The 18,420-nt window shown below is 50.0% G+C and overlaps 1 protein-coding gene across 12 annotated transcripts in view; it reads left to right on the top strand.

Annotated features, from left to right (window-relative positions):
• The window catches only part of stim1b (stromal interaction molecule 1b), a 238,353-nt gene that overhangs the window by 58,545 nt on the left and 161,388 nt on the right, over positions 1–18,420 (top strand). For 11 of the 12 annotated variants that reach the window (XR_011595711.1, XM_070892623.1, XM_070892621.1 and 8 more), the window contains exon 2: positions 10,636–10,710. The exons of the other annotated variant lie outside the window; for it this stretch is intronic. Coding sequence is in view for 10 of the 11 variants with exons in the window: in XM_070892623.1 (XP_070748724.1) it covers positions 10,636–10,710 (75 nt within the window). In the remaining variant the exon portion in view is untranslated. The remainder of the gene's footprint in view (positions 1–10,635; positions 10,711–18,420) is intronic. 12 annotated transcript variants of the gene reach the window in all.

Raw genomic sequence — 18,420 nt, 5'->3', positions numbered from 1 at the left:
CGGGGCCCAGGGGCAGCACGGGCCCAGCCCACACTGTGCGATATGTGCGCGCACTAGGCCTGTGCAGCAGAGCTGGTCTCCAGTCGTCCTGGTTAACCCTTGCCACTGGACCAAGACCTGGCTCTGTCAAGCCCGTGTGGTGGCTGGTGTGCAACGGTCACCCCACGTTAAAAAAATCCACCCACAGGCGCCTTCCACCCTTCAGGATGTAGTTCGGGATCTGGAATTTTAGGTCCTTCATTGAAACACCTGTGAACTCATCCCTTTTCGGTGTGGAAGCAAGTCATCCTCGTTTCAAGGGACTGCCTATGATGAGTGGGTGGGGTTGCAAAGTGGTTCTGTTACTGAACTAATAATTCAGAGAGCGTGAGTTCAAATTTCACTGTCGCTGTTTGAGAATTTTAATGGCAATTTTTTTAAAAAATCTGTAAATAATGAAGTTGACGGATTGTCATTAAAAACCCAGCTGGTTCACTAGTATCCTTTAGGGAAGGACCTATCGTCCTTACCGGTCTGGACTATATGTGACCAACGTTCCTCCTCATTTTTAGGATGCTTGGCCCCATTAACAATGTTGCGCGGAACTTTACACTGAGAAAGCTGGTCTCTGGCTGCGTGGGAGCAGCAGGGAGATGTGTGGCCACGGACCATATAGGGAGCGCCGTGGGTGACTCCAGTCCCATACCCGTCTGCTTGATTCGTGACTGTCCTCGAAAATGGCCCAGCGAGCCACTCCACTGCAGCAAACTGCTGGAAAGGAACAAAACAAGCAGACTTGGGCATCGAGGCAGACAGGCGAAGGCACACCCAGCCCACAACCCCACCACCTCCCAAATCATCGTCACTGAGCCCAAATCCTGGAACCTCCTCCTTAACACCTTCACCGCACAGACTGCAGCGGTTGAAGAAAACAGGCTTACCGCCACCTTCTCCAGGGCAGCTCGGGATGGGTGAATAAATACCAGGCTCGCCAGTGACACCCACATCCCGAGAATGAATACATTTTTAAAACTTCTCTCTCTGGGCTCAGTTGTGCCTGATAGTGCTAGAAAGGTAGCTATCTGTAATTCAGCACGTGTATTGCTCCAACACGTGTACATGTCTGTCTTTAGATGATGGGCTGGTTAGATCTTCATGCTGAGAGATCTCAAAGATGGCAGTGTCATAAGCTCAGTTGTCACATTAAAGAATCTACTGGAGTCAAAGTGTTTCTCAATACTGCTTCTGGGATCTCTGGGAATGGTCTCGACACCACCCGAAGGTGCTGCCTGCGTTGAGATTGGCTGATCCTGCTGATCTCCGGAACATGTTGACTCATACACCAGCTGTGACACATCTGACCGTTGCCTGGTGTGGATTCAAGTTGCCTTTTTAATCTTGAAAGGGAACAGTGTTGAACTGATTGACTCGACTGTTTGGAGAAGGAGGTTTCAGCATCCGACTGAAACACCATCTTCCAGTCAGCTGATGTAGAAACTGGATTCTTTTCCCTTCAATCTGTTTCAGTGAATTCACTGACACACAAACACTTTTAGTCTTAGCAACATAAGACCGTTATTAGAGATTCTCCGGCCGGGACCTGTTAAGATAAAGGGAACACCCTCGATTTGAGCCTGTCCACCTCTCTCTTGACAAGTCCCGTAACAGTACAAAAGCTCAATATTTATACATTGTTACAGCAGAACATATCTGAGTGACACTCAGTTTATACAATCATTGGTCGACTTCCCCCATAGCATACCCAATTGCAGGCTAACAACTCTCCAAATAGGGCGGGCTCCAGGGATGTGTTTATAGTTTCGATTTACATAGCATTTCCCTATTTTATGGCTGGTTATTAGCAGCCCCTCGTCTGACTCATGCCTGACTTTGCTTTTTCACGTAACTCGTGTTTGACCACAATTCTGAGTAACCCCTTTTTGTGTCGACATTGCAAATATTTCAGCTTGACATTTTCTTTTAGCCATCTTCCCATGATCCTATTCAACTGACACATTCACAACTCTTCTATTCACATTCTCATTCCCCCCTTTTATCATTCCATGATAACCCTGGTGATTATTCCAGGAGTATCGCATTCAGCCGTTTGCATTCTTGTTTCTCATACTCTTCTTGATCCTCGAGTAAACTTTTAGTCTGTTGAACCAGATTCCAGGAGCTCGTGACTAAGAGTTTGCTCCAATTTTGCCATCATTACTTTACAACAGACATTAAAGCAACCAATAATCAGACAACAGGTAACTATTATCATAACGAGAATAACTGCTCCATGCATTAAATAAGATCCCCAGGATCCTCCAAATAACCAATCCAACCAACTATTTCCTTTCTCTGCGCCCTGCCTAAACTCATCCAGCTGCTTTTTTATGGTATCAATGGCTTGGGTGATATTGTATGATTCATCCGTGACATGTGTTATACATTTGTCCCCTATAATTGTGCGCACTCCTCCTTGTTGGGCCAGCTGATAATCCAGGCATAGCAGGTTTGCTGCATATACAATCTTAGTTCAAACAGCTCTCTGTTGATGGCATCCAGTCCCTTAGAGGTGCTATTTCCCAAAATGGTCAATCCGCAAATAAGGTAGTTCCTATTTTTGGCACTAATTACCCCTGCCGATCCACCTACAGATAGGGCCCCGAGGAACCTGTAGCCGAGTGATGATCCCAGCGTGATAGGATCCTCCCAATCGGCACAGAACTCCTTGCTGATGGCCCGTGTTACTATCCTTCTCCGGGTATGCCCCCTTTTGGGGCATGGGACAGTGAGTGGTCCTATGGTTCCTACTGCGAAGAGGACCGGGAGGGTCGGTGTTGCTGTCTTGAAGGTGCCGTTGAGGAGGAATACGAATCCTTCCTTAGCTCTATAACACTTTACGTCGGTGTTGCTAACACTCGTGAACTGCTTATACCACCAATTGCTCGGGTTCCCTTGAATTTGAGCCCGATCCTACCAATTGGTAAGCATCAAACGGGTATGCCCATGTTTCTGAGCTGACATGAGTTCCGTTACACTGACCGCAGATAACTTGCCTTCCTGCGGTCACGTTCAGGCATCTTTGCTCGTTACAGGTACAGGTAAACTGGCCGCCCTGCACTCGACAGTGCTGACCGGCACACTGCGTCTGCACACAGGTGGCGTTCCCGGGGACCAGGGCATATACACACCCCCACCCTTGTCCTGAGAAGCAAAGCGGGTAGCTTGCATTGTCTGAGCATACCGCTCCGTTCTTTCCTTGGGATCCCCTGCACTCAGTCTATTAATTCCACACATCTTCCCTGTATACCCCTTCTATATTCGCCCGTTTGTCCCTCACAGGGTGTGTCTGAGGTATCTGCCGTATATAAGTCGCGGGGGGTCCACCCAGGGGTGGCCACGAACAGGGCTTCCACTGATTGGGCTCGTGGGTAGCACACGGCTCGATTGCCATGCAATCAGGTATGGGTCTGATAAAATAAGTTATCCTGTAGCCCTTCTAGTTCTGCTAGGATAGCACAAGTTAGCACAATTATACCTGCTAGCTTACACATGCTTAAATAATTTTAGACGATACTACACATTAGTTAACAATAAGATAAGGATAGATCAGAAAACAGCTAAGTCTGCTTGTTCCTTTCTCCTGCCGTGTTCTTGGCATTTTTCTTCCTGCCCCAAGGATGTGGTTTATTCAGCTATGGAGGAGAGGAAGTCTGGAACAGAAACAAGGGTTAGGACGACCAGTGAGATAGGCTCATTATGAAGTAATAAGTTTACAATGGTGCAGGTGAACCCAGGCACTTCTCCCTTCAACCTTAGCTGCAGTGGGGGTAGTGAGTAACACCTGAAAGGCCCCTCCCATCGTGGCTCTAGTCCCTTTCGAATCCATTTCTTAATCAGGACATAGTTCCCTGGTGCCACGAGGGACAATTCGGGTAAAACTGGGAGGTCGAGGTGAGCCTCTCGAACCTGGTTGTGAGCTAGTCGCAGAGCCTGAGTCAGAGAAAGAACATAGGTGGTCATCAATCGAGCTGGGATACCATATCTAGGAACAATTTCCCTCATTAACACCTTAACAACAGTTTGAGCCTTATTGTCCAGGGTAGGATAGGCTTCGATCCATTTACTAAACACATCTACTATTATTAACACATATTTGTAACACTGAACTTTTTGCAACTCAATGTAGTCCAACTGCAATGTCTCAAAAGGACCTTCTGGTAGGGGCGTCTTACCCCAGTCACAGGGGACTCCCTTCCCTGGATTATGTTGCTGGCAAACCAGGCAACGGCTACTGATGTTCTGGGCGAGCGCCTGGAGTCTAGGGTGCCACCAAGTAGCCAAAAGTGTGTCACTCGTGGTCCTTACTCCACAATGAGTAGCAAAATGCATACATTCAATAACCCATAGAGCCAACTCGTCTGACATGCAAGTCTGTTCCGCGGGAGTGGTCCAGAGTTTAGAAACATTGTCATAAGCACATCCATAATCTTTCCACAACAGCTTATCTTTTTCAGGAGCGTCCTCCTGTGCTTTAATGACATCTTGGATGGTTGGCATTGGTTTTTCCGAGGCTAACTTATCCTTGGCAGGACTTTTAGTTTGACTCATCATTCTAGGCACCACCATTTGTTGTCCGCAAGAGGCCTGTTTAGCCTTTCTGTCAGCACAGCGGTTTCCTATGCCAACTGGAGACTTTCCGGTAGTTTGGGCAGTACACTTGACAATGGCAATACGCTTGGGGAGCATGAGGGCTTGCAACAAGTCTGATACTAGTTGCCTATGGGATATCTTATTCCCCTGTGAGGTTAGGAATCCCCTATTTTTCCATAATTGTCCGAAATCATGGGCCACCCCAAAGGCATACCTAGAGTCGGTATAGATATTGACTTTGAGGTCTTTGGCCAAGATACAGGCTCGGGTGAGGGCGAATAGTTCAGCTTGTTGGGCGGTATAGGCGGTTTCAAAGGCGGCAGATTCCAAGACCTGATTCTCCTGGTTTACTATGGCGTATCCTGAGATTCGTGTACCTTCTGGATTAATAGAAGAACTTCCGTCAACATACATAATATAGTCTGGGTCTTCCATTGGTACGTCAACTAAATCTTCCCTGACCGACGAGGCCTCTTGAATTAAAGATAAACAATCATGACTGGGTTCTTCCTCATCTTGGGGTGGCTCAGTAAGAAAACAGGCCGGATTAATGACAGTACAATGCCGAAAGGTCAGCCTAGGATTATTCAGTAGGTAGATCTCATATCTGCTTTGCCTGGCCATGGTAAGGTGTTGAGTCTGCAGTTGGCCCAGGAGGGCAGCTACGGAGTGGGAGGTGTTAAGACAATGGTAGCACAGTCTTTCAGGATTGTACAATACAGTTGAAAGGGCCTGTCATAGAGGGGCCGGCCCAAAGTCAGAGCTTGCAGCAGGGCTGTCTTTAGTTCCTTAAAGGCTTGGACGTCTGCGGTTTCTATTTCAAAGCTGCCTTCCTTATTTGTATACAGGGTGAGGTGCTTAGTTATCAGGGCAACATTAGGGATCCAGGATCTACAGTAATTGATCATCCCCAACCACTGTCGCGTTTGTTTAGCCGTGCTAGGGACTGGAAACTGGCAAATTGGTTCGTCGTCCGGGGAGGTTCGCTGTACAATCAAGCTACGTAATCGGGGGACGGTTGGCCAAAGGGGTTGTTCTGGGAGAAGTTAGTGTAAGATCCCCGTCCTCTCCCCCTTGCCCCCCTCCTCTTCCTCCTCTTCCTCTTTCGTGCCGACGGGAGGGACACTCTCTACTCCAATGTCCTTCTTGCCCACAATTAAAGCATCCATCTCGTCTTTCCCAGCCCCGACCTCTTCCCATACCAGGCCGGGGACAGTAGGGCGGTCTGTATTTAGCAGGGCCTGGGCCATTTGGGTGTTTGGTATAACCGTATCCCTGTTTATCCACCCAACCCTGCACGCAACACTGCGGTTCCATCTGGTATCCCCTTGGGTCGGGTTTTGGTCCTTCCAACCGAGGCGGCTCTTCCTTTCTAGTCACGTATTCAGTCTTGACCCGGGTTGGGGTTGCACCTCCCCCTTCTCCTTTCTTTTCCTGCCAATAATATTTAACCGCCCTTTCCATCTGGGCTTTACTGTTATCTGCCCAATTCATATTATTTGTCCGGATAGCGTGAGCAATCGAATAAGGCAGGCACTGAAGTAGGATAGCGCAGAATTGAGGTGAATTATCCCCTGCCCTGAAGGCATTATCTCCTGATTGACCTCCATATATTTCAATCAATCTTTCCATGAATTCATCGGCAGTTTCTTCTCGTTTGGGTTTAGTTTCTAATACTGCTGCCATACTGATGGGCTTCTGAAGGGTCTTGCTGAGAGCATTAAAGATAGCGTCTAGGCGATCCTGGGCATTATTAGGGTGAGCAGTCACTAATGCATCATGGGTGGCTCGCCTCAAATTTTCTAAGAACCGGACGTGTTCAGTCGGGCTCAGGGCCTGCTGCACTAAGGACCACAAGTCTCTTGATTCTGCATTATAAACTGAAATAGTAGTTCGAAGATGATCTATAAACTTGACAGGTTCTTTTTTTCGATCTGGTATGGTGGCCAGAAGGGCCATAATTTTGTTCGGTTTCCAGGGCACATAGACATCTATGGTGGGGTGGTTTGCAGCTTGTTGTGCATCAGGGTTTGGCATTGGTCGGACTGGGAATTGGTGTCGGGGCTTTGGGATGGAGGCATTTTGGAAGGCATTTCTAGGTCGGAGGATGGTTCGGAGCTGTCTGACTGCTCGGCACCTCCGTGTCTCGATCGGCGGGGAGTGTCTGCTATGCCTTTCACAACTGGGACTGGTAGTTTGACTAGAGGATTTACGGGACTGTCTGTGATGTCGAGATATAGTTCTGCCCTTCCGAGTGTGAGATCTGGTCCTCTCAGCTATATTGCCTGTGAACTGGGGATCTGAATCGCTATCAGAGGATGAGGAGTCCGTTTGGGCTTGTCGCTTCGTTGGTGTGGGGTTACATTTATCTTTAACTCCTCTCGCCGGAGTGTAAGGTGGAGGGGGATGGGAAAGAGGCTGTGACAAAGGGTCAGAGGCTCCAGGAGGCGCCGTTGGGCGCGGCTGTGTCCATTCATCAATTTCATCATCAGCCTCGGTCAACGTAAAGCCAACCATTCGACTACGTAGTCTATCTGTACCCTTCTCGGAGGTCCCAGGGGAACTCTTAGTACGTTTCTCGTGCGCGCACTCTTTCTTTAAGACGTCTACAGTTTTAACATGTCCTCCTTCTGTCAAGGATAGTCCTAGTTTAGTGGCGTTTTCCCGCCTGCTTGACAGAAGGGACTCATCTTTCAGCTTTTGACAGTACTGTCTCCATTTGGCCATTAAATCCTTTTTTAACCACCGGGACCATATAATTTTTTTTTTACTCAACAAACCTATCCTTTGTGCATTTCCTGGCTCCGTAACTTATCATCCGAATGTACGTAATTCAATAAGGTTCACACTCTTAAACTTCCCACATACAGGACAACACTACGAAGGGTGAAAAAAACTTTCACTGTTTGAAAAAGTGGGTGGAGCTAAAACAAACCACAACTCTGCGGTTTCCCCACACAAGCTTCCTTATCCACAGTAAAAATCATACAAGCATTTCTCATTTAAAACAGACGTTCACAAGAGTCTCTCTTCTTTCCTATTAATTTTTGGATCCATGACCTTTCAGGGAATTCGTAGTTTTATCTAAATTACCCATCCTCGTGTTGCCGCACGTTGGATCAGGGTCCTGGTTGTCCCCACGTCGCCCCGTGGTGGTTTCAGTTATCTTACCCAGAGCCTAGGCGGACCAAGTGATATACAAGATCGACACCGTACCTGGCGTAAGTACAATTTAAAATTTACACAGTCCCGCGTAGTCCCGCAGCTTAATTTTACGTAATTCCCTAACCTCCGCGTTTCCCTACGCGGTTCGCGCGATTCTCTATCCCTCCGTGTCGCCGCACGGTTTTCCTGTTCGTGTTGCCGCACGACCCTTACTTAATTTGTTCGAGGTTCCAGATTTAAATCCAATCAGTGCCTAGACGGGCCAAGTGATATACAAGGTCGACGTCATACCTGACTTGGACACTTATTTCCTAAGTTTAGAAAGTATTCGCCAGATTGACCTGGATCTCGTTCAGACACCACCTGAGAACCAGCGAGTGGCTAAACTTTCCTCAGACTTTTGAAACCGGAGGGAACTGGAGCAGTATTGAAATTATACTTACTCCAGTGGCCATTTTCCTCTCGTCTCGTCCAAGGCTAGTCTAGCTCTTAATTCGCAAGTTTTCGGCAGTCGTCCGTTGAGATCCCACTTCTGACACCAAATGTAGAGACTGGATTCTTTTCCCTTCAATCTGTTTCAGCGAATTCACTGACACACGAACACTTTTAGTCTTCGCAACATAAGACCTTTATTAGAGATTCTCCGGCCGGGACCTGTTAAGATAAAGGGAACATCCTCGATTTGAGCCTGTCCACCAATGAGAATGTGAATAGAAGAATTGTGAATGTGTCAGTTGAATAGGATCATGGGAAGATGGCTAAAAGAAAATGTCAAGCTGAAATATTTGCAATGTCGACACAAAAATGGGTTACTCAGAATTGTGGTCAAACACGAGTTATGCGAAAAAGCAAAGTCAGGCATGAGTCAGATGAGGGACTGCTAATAACCAGCCATAAAATAGGGAAATGCTATGTAAATCGAAACTATAAACACATCCCCAGGAGCATAGCCCATATTCTGGTTGTTAGCCTGCAATTGGGTATGCTATGGGGGAAGTCGACCAATGATTGTATAAACTGAGTGTCACTCAGATATGTTCTGCTGTAACAATGTATAAATATTGAGCTTTTGTACTGTTCCGGGACTTGTCAAGAGAGAGGTGGACAGGCTCAAATCGAGGGTGTTCCCTTTATCTTAACAGGTCCCGGCCGGAGAATCGCTAATAAAGGTCTTATGTTGCTAAGACTAAGGGCCCAAGTTTCCACATGATTTGCACCTGATTTTTAGGAGCAACTGGTGGAGAACGGACTACCTTAGAAAATCGCAATTCTCCACATTTTTTTTCTGCAGTTCTAGTCAGGTGGAACAGTTCCACTTTGGAACAGAATTTTTTCTTCAAAAGGGGGCGTGTCCGGCCACTGACGCCTGATTTCAAAGTTTCCACAGTGAAAACGTACTCCAAACTAATGGAGCAAGTGAAGATTTTTGTAGAACTGAAAAAACCTGTTCTACACATTAAAAAATCAGGCACAGGTTACAAATTAGGCGTCCAGAACGAGGGGGGGAGGGGAAGGGAAGTCATTACATTCTATAATAAATCCTTAGTTATACTTCTACAAATATTATACAAATAAATCCAACCTGAATAAACATTTATAAGCAAAGAAAAGATTAAATAAACCATCTTCCGACCTGTGTGAAAGTGCTTCAGCCATCGTTCGTTCCCGCGGGGGGGGGGGGGGGGGGGGGGGGGGGAGAAAGCCGATCGTTCCCGCGGGGGGGGAGGGAGGAAGGAGGAGGCGGCCGTTTGTTACCGACGGCGGGCGGGGAGGGGGAGGGAAATGGCTGCCTCAACTTTCTGAGCTTCCTGCGGCCTTCTCAGTGCTGATGTGCTGATGGCAATGTGCTTTTATTAAAAAATGTTCAAAGATTAAACAGCTACAAAGAACTACAAAAATGGCCGAGTGCCGATGTTTCCTTCACACTGTGCGTGTGCGAACGCTCCAACGCGCACGCGCAGCGTTGCCGGCGGGGAAAAAACTAATTTAAATGGTACCCGCCCCCTCCCACTTACAAAATCGGCGCGAGTGTAGGCTCCGCCCCCCCTGGGCGCCGCACCAAACAGACAAGGAGCTGCAGGGCGCTCCAGAATCGTGAGTTTTTTTTCCGGCGCTGTTTTAGGCGCGAAAAACGGGCGCCCAGCTCGGAGGGGCACCCGTTTTTTATCGTGTGGAAACTTGGGCCCTAAAAGTGTTCGTGTGTCAGTGAATTCGCTGAAACTGATTGAAGGGAAAAGAATCCAGTATCGACACTGATGCCCGCTTGCTCTGAGCTCAGAGTTCACGAAGAGCCAGATTTCTCTGCACGGTCTGGGGACAGGGGTGGTTGAACCTCAGGTTTTGCGCTATTTGTTCAAGCCTTGCCTTGCAGCTTATTTTCCTGCCCCCCTCCCCAGACCTGACCAATTTAAAACCAATGTTAATTAGTGTTTTCTGATTGTGCACCTTTCTAAATAATGCAATGCCTTGTGTCTCTTGCCTGTTTGAATTGTCTGCAGATTGTAGCTCCACACTAGGCCAAGGATGCCTAAAGCAGTCAGTGATGCAGCCACGCTTGTTTGTGCACGCCTGAAGAATGGCTACAGCTCAGTACGTCTCCGATGAACTAACAACAGATCGTAGTGTTTAGCTTAAACCCTAATGAAAAGCCCCAATCTCGAGCACCATTTTAATTCCGATTGTATGTGGCGTGCAATCCATATCTGAAAGTTTGTTCTCTGCATGGTCTTGCCCCATGACTGAGGTGGGCTGCTGTTGACCCCAGTATCTGTCCCCTGTCCCCCCACAAAAGTTAGCTCCCCTTCCCTTCCACCCGCTTTAACATTCTCTCTCTTTCCTTAGGTTATCATAGACCAGTTATCCCGGGCAATTTCCTTAGGCTCCTTCCTCGGGTTCCTGAGCACTGGCCCCCTGACGGTATGTCCATGGTGTGATTGCGGCCACGATTACTGCGCACTGCCGCTCTTCCTCTCCATCTCGCCCACGCACAACCAAAGCAAAAGGATGGGGCTGAGGAACTGAGCCCCGGTGGAAGGGCCTGTGAGGGCCCTCGATTGTGTTCAGCACATCCCCAGTGCAATTCATGACAAAGGCCAAGCGCCCTGATCCTGGAAAATCAGCTGCAACATTCCTTTTCTGTTTCTGCAAGCTGTCTCCTTTTTAAATTACAGGAAAGATGGGATTGCACTAGGGAGGGTACGGAGGTGATTAACGAGGATGTTAGAAACACAAATCTGAAGCGCAGAAGGAGGCCATTTCGGCCCAGTGTGTCCGCGCCGGCCGACAAAGAGCCGCACGGCCCTCGGTCAGCAGCCCTGAAGGTTACATATAAACCTATGAACAATGGCGGAACGGCAAAGAGCACCCAGCCCAACCAGTCCGCCTCACACAACAGCGACAGCCCTTACACTGAAACATTCCACACTCCACCCCAACCGGAGCCATGTGATCTCCTAGGAGAGGCAAAAACCAGATACAAACCCAGGCCAATTTAGGGAGAAAGAAATCTGGGAAAATTCCTCTCCGACCCATCCAGGCAATCGAAACTAGTCCAGGAGATCACCCTGGCCGTATTCTATTCCCTGCAGTACATACCTGGACTGGAGAATTTTGGCTATGAGGGAAGATTGGATAGGCTGGGTTTGTTGTCCTTGGAACAGAAGAGGCTGAGGGGAAATTTAATTGCGGTGTATAAAATTATGAGGGGCCTAGATAGAGTGGATAGGAAGGACCTGTTTCCCTTAGCAGAAGGGTCAACAATCAGGAGGCAGAGATTGGTAGAAGGAGTAAGGGGATTTGGGAACTTTTTTCACCCAGTGGGTGGTGGTGGTGAGTCAGACCGATGTGTCTTCCCCGAGGGGCGGGGGCCAGGACTGAGACTCCGTTACTGCAGACAGGGTCTGACCCAGGGCTCTGTACCACTGGAGCATCACTCACTCGCTTTTGAATTCCAATCCTCGAGATGAATGTGAACATTCCCCAAATCTTGGCTTTTATTGCAAGGGGGATGGAGTATAAAAGCAGGGAAGTCTTGCTACAGTTATACAGGGTATTGGTGAGGCCACACCTGGAATACTGCGTGCAGTTTTGGTTTCCATATTTACGAAAGGATATATTTGCTTTGGAGGCTGTTCAGAGAAGGTTCACTCGGTTGATTCCGGGAATGAGGGGGTTGACGTATGAGGAAAGGTTGAGTAGGTTGGGCCTCTACTCATTGGAATTCAGAAGAATGAGAGGTGATCTTATTGAAACGTATAAGATTATGAGGGGGCTTGACAAGGTGGATGCAGAGAGGATGTTTCCACTGATGGGGGAGACTAGAACTAGGGGGCATGATCTTAGAATAAGGGGCCGCCCATTTAAAACTGAGATGAGGAGAAATTTCTTCTCTGAGGGTTGTAAATCTGTGGAATTCGCTGCCTCAGAGAGCTGTGGAGGCTGGGACATGGAATAAATTTAAGATAGAGATAGACAGTTTCTTAACCAATAAAGAGTTATGGGGAGCGGGCGGGAAAGTGGAGCTGAGTCCATGATCAGATCAGCCATGATCATATTAAATGGCGGAGCAGGCTCGAGGGGCCGTATGGCCGACTCCTGCTCCTAATTCTTATGTTCTTAAATTAAGGCCCCAGATTTTCCCATTGTTTGCTCATGGTGCTGAATGTTGGGTATAGTGGGCTCATTCTGCAGTGCTCCAGGTAATAATCCAATCTTCAGAAGTGGGTGTGGGGGAGACCCGGGGGAGGAATAATTTCTCTCCATGTACCTTGTAAAGATGCAGCTGGGAAAGTGTAGAGCACATGTCCCTTTCCACCTTTTGGGACTTCACTCTCTCTGCATTTCTATTATCAACAACACAATTTGCATTTATATAGCACCTTTAATGTAGTAAAACGTCCCAAGGAACTTCACAGAGGTGTTATCAAACAATATTTGTACCCAGCCACATAAAGAGAATTTGGGGCAGATGACTAAAAGCTTAATCAAAGAGTTCTGTTTTAAGGAGCATCTTAAAGGAGGAGAGAGAGGTGGAGGGGTTTAGGGAGGGAGTTCCAGAGTTTGGGGCCCAGGCAGCTGAAGGCTGCCGATGGTGGAGCGATTATAATCAGGGATACTCAGTAGGATTGAATTAGAGGAGCGCAGACAGCTCTGAGGATTGTGGGGCTGGAGGGGATTATAGAGATAGGGAGGGGCGAGGGCCATGGAGGGATTTTAAAACAAAGTTGAGAATTTTAAAATTGAGGCGTTGCTGGACCAGGAGCCAATGTAGGTCAGCGAGCACAGGGGGTGATGGGTGAGTAGGACTGGGTGGGAGTTAGGACACGGGGCAGTGAGCACAGGGGGTGATGGGTGAGCGGGACTTGGTGTGAGTTAGGACACGGGGCAGTGAGCACAGGGGGTGATGGGTGAGCGGGACTCGGTGTGAGTTAGGACACGGGGCAGTGAGCACAGGGGGTGATGGGTGAGCGGGACTTGGTGTGAGTTAGAACACGGGGCAGTGAGCACAGGGGGTGATGGGTGAGCGGGACTTGGTGTGAGTTAGGACACGGGGCAGTGAGCACAGGGGGTGATGGGTGAGCGGGACTTGGTGTGAGTTAGGACACGGGGCAGTGAGCACAGGGGGTGATGGGTGAGCGGGACTTGGTGTGAGTTAGGACACGGGGCAGTGAGCACAGGGGGTGATGGGTGAGCGGGACTTGGTGTGAGTTAGGACACGGGGCAGTGAGCACAGGGGGTGATGGGTGAGCGGGACTCGGTGTGAGTTAGGACACGGGGCAGTGAGCACAGGGGGTGATGGGTGAGTGGGACTCAGTGCGAGTTAGGACACGGGGCAGTGAGCACAGGGGGTGATGGGTGAGTGGGACTCGGTGTGAGTTAGGACACGGGGTCAGTGAGCACAGGGGGTGATGGGTGAGTGGGACTGGGTGCGAGTTAGGACACGGGGCAGTGAGCACGGGGTGATGGGTGAGCGCGACTTGGTGTGAGTTAGGACACGGGGCAGCGAGCACAGGGGGTGATGGGTGAGTGGGACTCGGTGCGAGTTAGGACACAGGGCAGTGGGCACAGGGGGTGATGGGTGAGTGGGACTTGGTGCGAGTTAGGACACGAGGCAGCGAGCACAGGGGGTGATGGGTGAGCAGGACTTGGTGTGAGTTAGGACACGGGGCAGCGAGCACAGGGGGTGATGGGTGAGCAGGACTTGGTGTGAGTTAGGACATGGGGAGCGAGCACAGGGGGTGATGGGTGAGCGGGACTTGGTGTGAGTTAGGACACGGGGCAGCGAGCACAGGGGGTGATGGGTGAGCAGGACTTGGTGCGAGTTAGGACATGGGGCAGTGAGCACAGGGGGTGATAGGTGAGCAGGACTTGGTACGAGTTAGGAATGGGGCAGTGAGCACGGGGTGATGGGTGAGCGGGACTTGGTGTGAGTTAGGACAAGGGGCAGCGAGCACGGGGTGATGGGTGAGCAGGACTTGGTGCGAGTTAGGACATTGGGCAGTGAGCACAGGGGGTGATGGGCGAGCAGAACTTGGTGCGAGTTAGGACATGGGGCAGTGAGCACAGTGGGTGATGGGTGAGTGGAACTTGGTGTGAGTTAGGACATGGGGCAGCGAGCATAGTGGGTGATGGGTGAGTGGGACTTGGTGTGAGTTAGGACATGGGGCAGTGAGCACAGGGGGTGATGGGTGAGTGGGACTCGGTGAGAGTTAGGACACAGGGCACAGGGGGTGATGGGTGAGCGGGACTTGGTGCGAGTTAGGGCAGGGGGTGATGGGTGAGCAGGACTTTCTGCGAGTTAGGACACGGGGCAGCGAGCACAGTGGGTGATGGGTGAGTGGGACTTGGTGTGAGTTAGGACATGGGGCAGTGAGCACAGGGGGTGATGGGTGAGTGGGACTTGGTGTGAGTTAGGACATGGGGCAGCGAGCACAGTGGGTGATGGGTGAGTGGGACTCGGTGAGAGTTAGGACACAGGGCACAGGGGGTGATGGGTGAGCGGGACTTGGTGCGAGTTAGGACACGGGGAGGGGGTGATGGGTGAGCGGGACTCGGTGCGAGTTAGGACATGGGGCAGGGGGTGATGGGTGAGCAGGACTTGCTGCGAGTTAGGACACGGGGCAGCGAGCACAGTGGGTGATGGGTGAGTGGGACTTGGTGTGAGTTAGGACATGGGGCAGTGAGCACAGGGGGTGATGGGTGAGTGGGACTTGGTGTGAGTTAGGACATGGGGCAGCGAGCACAGTGGGTGATGGGTGAGTGGGACTCGGTGAGAGTTAGGACACAGGGCACAGGGGGTGATGGGTGAGCGGGACTTGGTGCGAGTTAGGACACGGGGAGAGGGTGATGGGTGAGCGGGACTCGGTGCGAGTTAGGACATGGGGCAGGGGGTGATGGGTGAGCAGGACTTGCTGCGAGTTAGGACACGGGGCAGCCAGCACAGGGGGTGATGGGTGAGCGGGACTTGCTGCGAGTTAGGACACGGGGCAGCGAGCACAGGGGGTGATGGGTGAGCAAGACTTGCTGCGAGTAAGGACACGGGGCAACGAGCACAGGGGGTGATGGGTGAGCGGGACTTGCTGCGAGTTAGGACATGGGAAAGGGGGGTGATGGGTGAGCGGGACTTGTTGCGAGTTAGGACACTGGGCACGGGGCAATGGGTGAGCGGGACTGGGTGCAAGTTAGGATACGGGGCAGCCAGGTTTTGGATGAACTGAAGTTTATGACAGGGAGGCCGGCCAGGAGAAGATTGGAATAGTTGAGTGTGGAGGTAACAAAGACTGCTGTGGGACTAAACAGCCACTGCCCTCACCATGGCAGTCCCAGCGATCCACTCCTCGGAAAGGAAGCATTGCAGACTTCCCCGGCCGGGGCTCTGTAGACACCTGTTGAACAAATTACTGGATGTAAAAATAGCGAAGATTTGCAGCGGCCGAGTACAATGCATTCCCGGTGCTCACTGTTACTTTGCAGGTCCCTGAAGATGAGTTTAGAGCGACGCTCTGTGCTCAGTATTCCCTCCCGTGTGCCTGCTGTGGCCATCAGTCACAGGTTGTAGCAGGGAGTGCGGGGAGGAAACTGCAGCACTGCCTCACCCCAAATACTTGACATACTTTGAGTTTTGTTTTGCAAAGGATGAATTGCTTTCAAACACTGCACAGCCTGTCCCTGTACATACTCCATCTCCCACTGAGTCACAAACTGGGAAGGGTCCCCTCTCATTTTATTCATTCATTCTCGGGGATGTCGGCGTCGCTGGCAAGGCCAGCATTTATTGCCCTGCGTAGTTTGATCCAGCTGAGTGGCTTTCGAAGAATGGTTCAGAGTTGTCCACATTGCTTGGTGTGGGCCTGGAGTCACCTATAGATCAGAGCGAGTAAGGGCGGCAGGTTCCTGCCCAAAACGACATCGGGCTTGGTTTTTAAACTAAAATTTGACAGCTTTTTATTTAATTTCCCAAATTCTAACGCTGAATTCAAATTCTCAAAGTCCCATGGTGGGATTTGAACTTGAGTTCTACATAAGAACATAAGAATTGGGAGCAGGAGTCGAGCCTGCTCTGCCATTTAATACGATCATGGCTGATCATCGACCTCAACTCTGGATTACCAGTCCAGTAACCTAACAGCTACACTCACTAGACTTGAGCAAACGGCATATAGAGTAAGTGAAATTCCCGAACCCTTCCATTTCATAATGCACCCAGAAGCCTAAGCCACAATGTGCGTAGGCTCGGCCAATGAACGCCCTAAGTGGAGGAAGAGCATCCGGGAGGCCGCTGGGCACCTCGAGTCTTGTCGCCGAGAGCGTGCAGAAACCAAGCACAGGCAGCGGAAGGAGCGTGCGGAAAACCAGTCCCACCCTCCCTTTCCTTCAACCACTGTCTGTTCCCGTATTGGACTGTTCAGCTACCTGAGAACTCATTTTTAGAGTGGAAGTAAGTCTTCCCTGACTTTGAGGGACTGCCTATGATGATGAGGGTGGGTGTGACAGGATTGCTCCCCCGTGTCCCTCTGTAGTCCGAGGTTCAGAGGCTTTTCCAGACCCGGCACCAAGTACTTACCTGGAGATACAGGGCCAGGATATCAATGCAGTTGGACCATGTAGTCAGTAACCATTTTTCCGTTCTCTCCCCTCCCACCCCACACTTAGGACAATAACGCTGGTGTCTTCCAGTCCTGCAAGTAGACCCCTTGTCTCATTGTTTTGCAGCTCCAATGGAGAGACGTCTTGAGACTCCTTCACGGTTCAAGACTTGCCTGCTTACACCACCACTAGCAGCTTAGAAACATAGAAAATAGGAGCAGTAGTTGGCCATTCGGCCCTTCGAGCCTGCACCACCATTCAGTATGATCATGGCTGATGCTCTATCTCAACAGCATATTCCCGCTTTCTCCCCATACCTTTTGTGTCTAGAAATCTATCTATCTCCCTCTTAAATATATTCAGTGACTTGGCCTCCACAGCCTTCTGTGGTAGAGAATTCCACAGGTTCACCACCCTCTGAGTGAAAACATTTCTCCTCATCTCGGTTCTAAATTTCCTACTCCGTATCCTGAGACTGTGACCCCTTGTTCTAGACTTCCCAGCCCCGGGAAACACCCTCCCCGCATCCACCTACCCCGTCAGAATTTTATACGTTTCAATGAGATCCCCTCTCATTCTTCTAAACTCTAGTAAATACAGGCCTAGACGACCCAATCTCTCCTCGTACGACAGTCCTGCCATCCCAGGAGTCAGTCTGGTGAACCTTCGCTGCACTCCCTCTATGGCAAGTATATCCTTTCTTTGGTAAGGAGACCAAAACTGCACACAATACTCCAGGTGTGGTCTCACAGTCCAGCTGTCGATCGTGGGACTGGCCGACCTTGAGCCTAGGCTGCGGGAATAGAGGAAATGTTGCTTGGTTGTAGATTCCCTTTACCCCCCCCCCCCACCCTTCACTTTTTACAAACCTCTCAGATTCTCCCCCCCCCCCCCCCCAACAACCCTTAAAACCCCCCCAGTATGCTCCATTTTAAGATAAATGCAGAAGTGCTTCCTGTGTCACTGTAGAGTTCTTAACCGTGTGTAGCTCCTGATACGGACCTTCATTGTTAATAGAAGAGGCTTTGAAAGGGAACTGTGTGGGCTGATGATCACAGGCTTCTCTCTCTCCTCTCCCCAGTTAATAGGTGATCGCTCAATTTGTCTACACTGAGGTTTGTGTTGTGGGGACCGTTTCCACGGGAACGATCTTTGCAAGGGTGCTCTCCTGGTTACACGTTCCATGCTGTGTCTCTCTGCTTCTCTCTCCCCCAAAACCCCACGACCGAGGGGAGCTAAGTGCATCGCCTAGTCAGAGCTAGCCTAGGAGGTCCCTGTACAGGGTATTGGTGAGGCCACACCTGGAGTACTGCGTACAGTTTTGGTCTCTGTATTTAAGGAGGGATATACTTGCATTGGAGGCTGTTCAGAGAAGGTTCACTAGGTTGATTGCAGAGATGAGGGGGTTGACTTATGAAGATAGGTTGGGCCTATACACATTGGAATTCAGAAGAATGAGAGGTGATCTTATTGAAACATATAAGATAATGAGGGGGCTCGACAAAGTGGATGCAGTGAGGATATTTCCACTGATAAGGGAAA

The sequence above is a fragment of the Pristiophorus japonicus genome, chromosome 10 (genome assembly GCF_044704955.1).
Source record: "Pristiophorus japonicus isolate sPriJap1 chromosome 10, sPriJap1.hap1, whole genome shotgun sequence".
Classification (NCBI taxonomy): Eukaryota; Metazoa; Chordata; class Chondrichthyes; family Pristiophoridae; genus Pristiophorus; species Pristiophorus japonicus.
Note: the sequence above shows the minus strand (reverse complement) of the source record. Positions and strands in the feature narration are given on the sequence as shown.